Source organism: Phoxinus phoxinus (genome assembly GCF_949152265.1).
Source record: "Phoxinus phoxinus genome assembly, chromosome: 2".
NCBI classification, from domain to species: domain Eukaryota; kingdom Metazoa; phylum Chordata; class Actinopteri; order Cypriniformes; family Leuciscidae; genus Phoxinus; species Phoxinus phoxinus.
The window spans coordinates 52,042,713-52,049,184 of NC_136877.1; the positions used below are offsets into that span (position 1 = coordinate 52,042,713).

Consider the following 6,472-nt stretch of genomic DNA (forward strand, 5'->3'; position numbering starts at 1 on the left):
ATAATACAGCAGTACTGTTGGTCTATACCAGGGATAGGCAATGTCGGTCCTGGAGGGCCGCTATCCTGCAGAGTTTAGCTTCAGCCTGATAAAAACTCACCTGCCTGTATCTATAGTAATCCTGCAAACATTGATTGCCTTGTTCAGGTGTGTTTAATTAGGGTTGGAGCTAAACTCTGCAGGACAGTGGCCCTTCCAGGACCGAAGTTGCCTATCCCTGGTCTATACACTGAGAGACTATTCGCTGACTGGTGTTTATCTTCTCTGGAAATGGCAATGTAAGCTTGCTGTGTCGTAGGTTAGCCTACAGTTAAAAAATTTGCATGTAGCTTGTCAAAGAAAGAGAACAAATAGAACAAACGTGTTTTTATCATCAAACATTTTCAATCAAGACTGATATGCTTAATGTACATATATCCATTTTGAATTAATTTTGAACAATAATGTAATTTAGCTTAATGCGATTGTGCCTCACAAAACTTTGCAGTGTTTAAACTGCCATTAATCATCTTCGCAGCATGATGATCAAAACGTTCATCTAAGTTGTGATTGCGAGTTACGAGTTCTCGCTGAAACTGTCCCTCACTTCATCTCATCGAGAGGTCACAGCGTTCTGCATTCTTTTGAAGACTCCTGTTATAATCAATGAAGCTGACTACAGGGCATAATAAATCTCTTATTTACATCATTACATCATTAGAATCCCACTGCGTTATGGTTCTACGTCACTAGATAAGACATTTGCATAATGCCCGCCTATGTTCTACGTTGTCCGTCTGCGAACAATTTGACAATTGAGTTCAACACAGAATTGGCAAAACGCTTGCTCTTGAAAGATGCGTCCGTACCCAGTTAATTTGGACCAACTTGCATCTCAGAATCACAACCTGTAAGTCTGAATAATTATTGATGTGTATATTTTCTACCGGGTGTTCAGAATACATAGTTTTGTGTTTTATATTGTGTATGTATATTAAGAGAAAATGTAAGTGTTTTTTTACCTGTGATGCATGTAAACCTGCTATAGGAGACCTCCAAAACAAAATTAGGAACATTTCAAATAGCATAATAGGGGCACTTTAAGTTTGAATGTTTGGAAAAAGGGTAAAACAAATTATATACGTAAAAAGTAATATATAAACATGAGGAAGGCTAGAAAAAAATTTTCCAAGGCATCTTTAATGTGACTTTCATATTACAAAAACGACATAATTGAAAACTGTTAGTTGTAATAAAAGTCAACTCCTGGTATATACAAGTCCTGTAGAAACAACTGTGTACAGAAAGCATTGATTTCTCATTGTAAGCAGCAGTATTTTACATGTCCGTTGTTTCATTTGTACTAAATCCAATCATTGATGCTCACCAAGGAACAGTTTTGCCAGACCAGCTTTCAGATAACTCAGAGCGTCTTTATTCGCTTCTTCAGCTACAGCGATTCTCCTCATTTCCTCCAGCTCTCTGACCCAGTCTTCTTTCCCAGCCTCCCTCACTCTGGGGATGAAGAAGTCCAGATGCTGAAGAGTGAAGGCCGAGTCTGGCTTTAATGCGATCTGAGACAGATTCTTGATGGTCTGGTAAGCTTCATACAGAAGAATTGACTTTTGGGTTTCAATATCCTTCAGATCGTTGTCAAGATGGTCCATTAAAACCAAATATGTCTTTGTTTGTTCTAGAGCTTTTTCATATTTTTTTTTTATAGAGTCAAATTCCATAATGAAGCTTGAGGTGCTGACGATGTATTTCTTGTCTTCTTTGACGTGTTTGCTGTGGTGGCACTTCCCTGTGCACACGGTACAGTAGCCCTTTTTCATGACTTCACATTTGCTGGGATCAGAAACCCACCAGCAGTCAAACTCATGGCAGTTTTCCTCACAGACGGTGCAGGTCGTCGCCTTCCTGTGCTTCCACGAAGCGCTTTCAATGTGAACCTTCATTTTGACAGTCTTTTTTACTTTAATGTTGAAGTTTTTACGTTCCTCAATCTTTTTCTTGTTTTCCATCACTGCCCGCTGAATCTGAAGTTTTTCAGCCTTTTTCAGCTCTTTCTCTTGAATTCGCAGCTGTAAGTTGCACATGGACGCTTCTAATGTAATGCGCTCTATCAGGACATCTGAAGTCAACTCCAAACTTCTTCTGTTCTTTAGAGTCATAGACTGAAGGAAGTCCTTCATGCCGTCCATGCTGTCCTCCCAGGCGTCTCTCTGAGCACGAACATGACGCTGTCCAGTGTGACGGGCTTCAGCCTGCCGGTTGTTGAATAAGAAATGAACAGGCTGGTTATCGTGGTCTCGTCTGCAGGGGATTCTAGCTTTATTAATGGCACCGAGGACGTTTTTGGGTGGCAGACCATCAGAGTGTGTGATTAGAAACACAATGTTGTTCACAATGTCTTTTCCAAACAAAGACAGAATTGAACTGATAATGTAATGCTGTCTGTCCGAGAGACGGTTCTTAGACCCTTGAGTCACAAAACACACAGCGTCGACTTCACACACTCCATGATTGCTCTGAAAGAGCATAGATAAATTCTCAGCAACTTCCAGATCTTTTTCCAGTCCTCTAGTGTCTCCGTATCCTGGAGTATCAATGATGGTGAGAGATATGGGATTCTTTATAGGACAGACCTCATACATGGTGATTTCAGAGGTTTGTGATTCTGATTGGTCTCTGGCTTCTTCTTCTGTGATTTCATACCACATTTCTTCCTCAAACTTCACTCCCAGTAAGTAGTTGACCATGGTGTTGATGATGGTCGTCTTGCCAGCGCCTGTTTCTCCCACCAGCAGAACAATTTTATTTCGTTTACTGGGGTCTTTTTTCCCATAAGTCCATTTTCTGACTTTCCCATTATCATCAAGCACTTGTCTCTCTGTGTGAAGACGGTATCGTTTCGGAGGACCTCCATGAATAAGAGTTGGTCTGCGTGGTGGAAGTCTCGGCTTTCTGTAAAACAAGGAGGTAAATGTTTCTCAAAATATTTGCACAGCAAGAATCTATAACTAGAAAAGTCAAAAAAAAAAAAAAAAAAAAAGACATCCAAGATTAAGGCAAGTCCATTTATTTGTATAGCGGATATCATAGTTCACAGTTTCATGGTGTTACTAATTTCCTAATTGTCCAAATTTAACATTTTAGAACTTTGGCAACAGTATAGTTTATATTTGACAATGATATAAACAGTCAAGCAGTTTTTTGATTTGAGAGTAGGCTATATGTATGTGTAATGGACGTAGGCCAGTAAGAGCTTTGCGTGTAAACCTTACTCCCCTGGCCTCAAAAGGCGTGCTAGTGACTGATGCTAGCCACTACGGTCTTTAGCGTCCTTGTTAACGCACCCTCCAGAGACCCCGTTTCGAATCCCGATCGAACCGGTTGAATTTGGTGCCGTGACCCGGGTGGGTTTAGGGGGTGAGTGTAACGGATGTAGGCCAGTAAGAGCTGTGTGTGTAAAACCTCACTCCCCTGGCCTCAAGAGGCACCCTAGAGGCTGCGATATTCAGAGTCTTTGTTAGTGCGCATGCCTCCCACGGCAGATACCCCGGTTCAAATCCCGCTCTGAGTATGACCGGCTCCATATGTACACATTTAATTTATATTTTTTTTACCATAATAACCATAATATTAATAATAATGTTCCAATATACATTGTTGTAAACAGGGAAGCCCCTCTAAATACTTTTCAAATCATGCTGTGCAGAATTGAGAGTAGATGCTAGTATATTATTCTGAAATCAGCCTATTCTCATAGTTTACCCAGCCAAGGTGTGGTTTTGACTGTTGACGTCATATGCGGTTCTTGTGTCATTTGCAATAGTATTTCTTGGGTGGTTCTATAGTGGAATTCTGAGTATGTATTCCTTGTTGCTACTCCATTGCTTCAGAATGCACTGCTGATGTGTTTTGATTTATCCAATAGTATTTATTATGGCTTTGTCAAAAATATAGATTTTTCTTTAACAATCTCGATTCTCAAATCTCAAGATTGATCTTTTTATAGTTTAACTTCACTAAACGTTATTTGTAGCACCTCCCATCCAATAATCGCAAAACTCTGGTTATTTTAAATAAGAAACTTAAAGGGACACTTCACCTATTTGCATTAAGCTTTGTTAGTTAGAAATCCAGTCATATTTTTGAATGGTCGTGCATTATTCTCATATTGTCCCCTGAGAAGGGAGAAATAAGGATTTCAGTGTTGCAGTTCATGCTTATAATTATGTAAAAATCGTAATTTTGCATCATTCTAAGCAGGAAGTCCCATATCTTTGTAGAGTGGTTGAGACTACAAACACTCATTCCTCATTATTCAAGTGGGAGGGACCCACTCACGCTACAGACCTATTACAGATCAGTGGGTGGGAGTTCACTTGCAGAAACTAAAAAGCAATATCCGCCATCTTGTTTGGAAGCTAAACTAACAGGCGCTGTTGAGACAGATGTGAAATTATGACAATGGCGGAAGGTACTCAATATGATATGCAAGAAGAGGATTTTGAAAGTCTGGTGCTCGACTCAGATGTGCGTGGCGACTTTTACGAGCCGCAATATAGCGAAGAGCAGCTGAGGCTGATGGAGGAACAGGAGGCGCCGGATTCGGATTCTGTAGCCGATGGTCGAGGACGGGGAGCTCGCGGCTCGAGCTGGGGCAGGGCGACACAGAGATAGAGTCCGTCTGCAGCAAAGAATTTCATCGATGCCAATTTCTCCTGGACGAAATTTCGGATTCAGACGATGACAAGGACGGTTGTGTTGTGAATCATCCTAGTTTTGCACCGCATATGAACAGCGGCGAGTGGGAGTGGCTTGCGGGGCTGTGCAATGTGGTGCATTGTTGGAGTTGTTGTCTTTCATACAAATGCACACTAAAGTTACTTTCTGTGTTTCCTCGGCCCACAAGGCACCAAATTTGACCAACTTTCAATAAAGATTAATATTCCCACGGGTGAAATGCCCCTTTAAGCTTTCATATTCTGTCAGTTATCACGAAATTCAAACAATAAATGTGTTTTGACGCTCTTTAATATGTCGTGACAGATTGCTGTAGAAGCGCCTCAGTTCAAGCGGCACGTGAACCGATCATCTTCCTTTTACTCAGGAAATCCGCAGACATGGCAACACACAAACCAACTAACTGAAACTTATCAGCGTTCATGTAATCGTCCAATCAATGTTTTAACTGCGGAACGGTTGCAACAAAACAGCAAAAAAGTTGGAAGTGAATAAAATGGAGCATTTTTTATACATATTTGCCCTATATTGTAAATTCATTATATATTTACTTAACCTGTCAGTGATGTCTTAATTATTTAATATTGAATAAATCTGTCATAAAGACGTTTTATGAAAAGTACCTTGTGTGCAATTGAAATGTTTTTTCACATAAATTGTATACAATGTTACATATACAGTAAATGTATACCTTTTTTTTTTTTGTATAGCTAGTTTATAGCATTAGTTTGGAAAGTTTTAAATTCCCTTCAGGACCAAACTAATTTTAACAGCCTTTAGTTTCTAAAATAGCATCTTTGTTTTTTTAATAAACTAGATATGACCACTAGATTATTTTAAACACAAATAGTGTAATTTAAAAACATGAAAATACATTATTAATCACAGCCTCATAATTCATAGCATTGACATGTTCACTGCTTTTAATCAATGATCTAAGTTAATTAGTCATAAGAAACTATTTCAAAGCATTATTTTTTTTTTCTGTTTTGGGCAGAGACCATTCCATCCACCAGATGGCGCCATAAAACACATTACAGCCAATGAAATCCTTTAGTTGATCAAGTTCTTTCTTTGTAATGATAGAGCATCTTATCAGACAGGCTCAGTATATGAGTGTTGGGTTGTAATTAAATCAGTTAAAATTTCAGTATCACTAAAGGAGATACACACCATTTTAGCGATTAAGCAACTTAAATTTGATATTATAAAAAGTACATTTATCCTGTATAAAACATGAATTTCATCTCACCCGGGATCCATGGTGATCGCTGGACTAAACGTGTCGACCTCACAGAAGACTGTCGCTCTCCAGTCGGATTCCAGCAAAACTATTCAATCTATTCTTGAAGAATATGTTTTTAATTTTTGTATTATATATTTATTAATAACAATTACAAATCAGTTAAAGCAACTCTTTGAGGAATGTTATTCTCTGTCAAAATATTTTGAGACACAATTTTGTTAATAAGCATAAACAATGACTATCCCTTCACACCAGTCTCTGCTGAATTGTCAGCTTTGACGGAAATACTGGTTTATTTAAAAGCCTAACAAGCTAAAGTCCCTCCCAGCCTAAGGTGTCCTCTAGTGCCTGATTATGAATGAAATGCCAGGAACGACATGTGTATGTGTGCATATGCAGAAATGTTGTTTCACGCTCCAGTCATTTATTCAGTTAATGGACTAGTGTAATTTATTGACCTGTGTACATATTTGAAAAATACTGGTAATATTGTTA

General features: G+C 38.9%; 1 protein-coding gene across 1 annotated transcript; it reads right to left on the reverse strand.

Moving 5' to 3' along the window:
* Positions 1 to 1,164: 1,164 nt before the first annotated feature.
* Positions 1,165 to 6,248, reverse strand: LOC306993136 (uncharacterized protein). The gene is made up of 2 exons (XM_079602705.1): positions 5,984 to 6,248; positions 1,165 to 2,946 (listed from the first exon to the last, which is right to left on the reverse strand). The coding sequence occupies exons 1-2, from the start codon at positions 5,992 to 5,994 to the stop codon at positions 1,353 to 1,355; spliced, it is 1,605 nt and encodes a 534-aa protein (XP_079458831.1). The 5' UTR covers positions 5,995 to 6,248; the 3' UTR covers positions 1,165 to 1,352.
* Between the last annotated feature and the right edge of the window lie 224 nt (positions 6,249 to 6,472).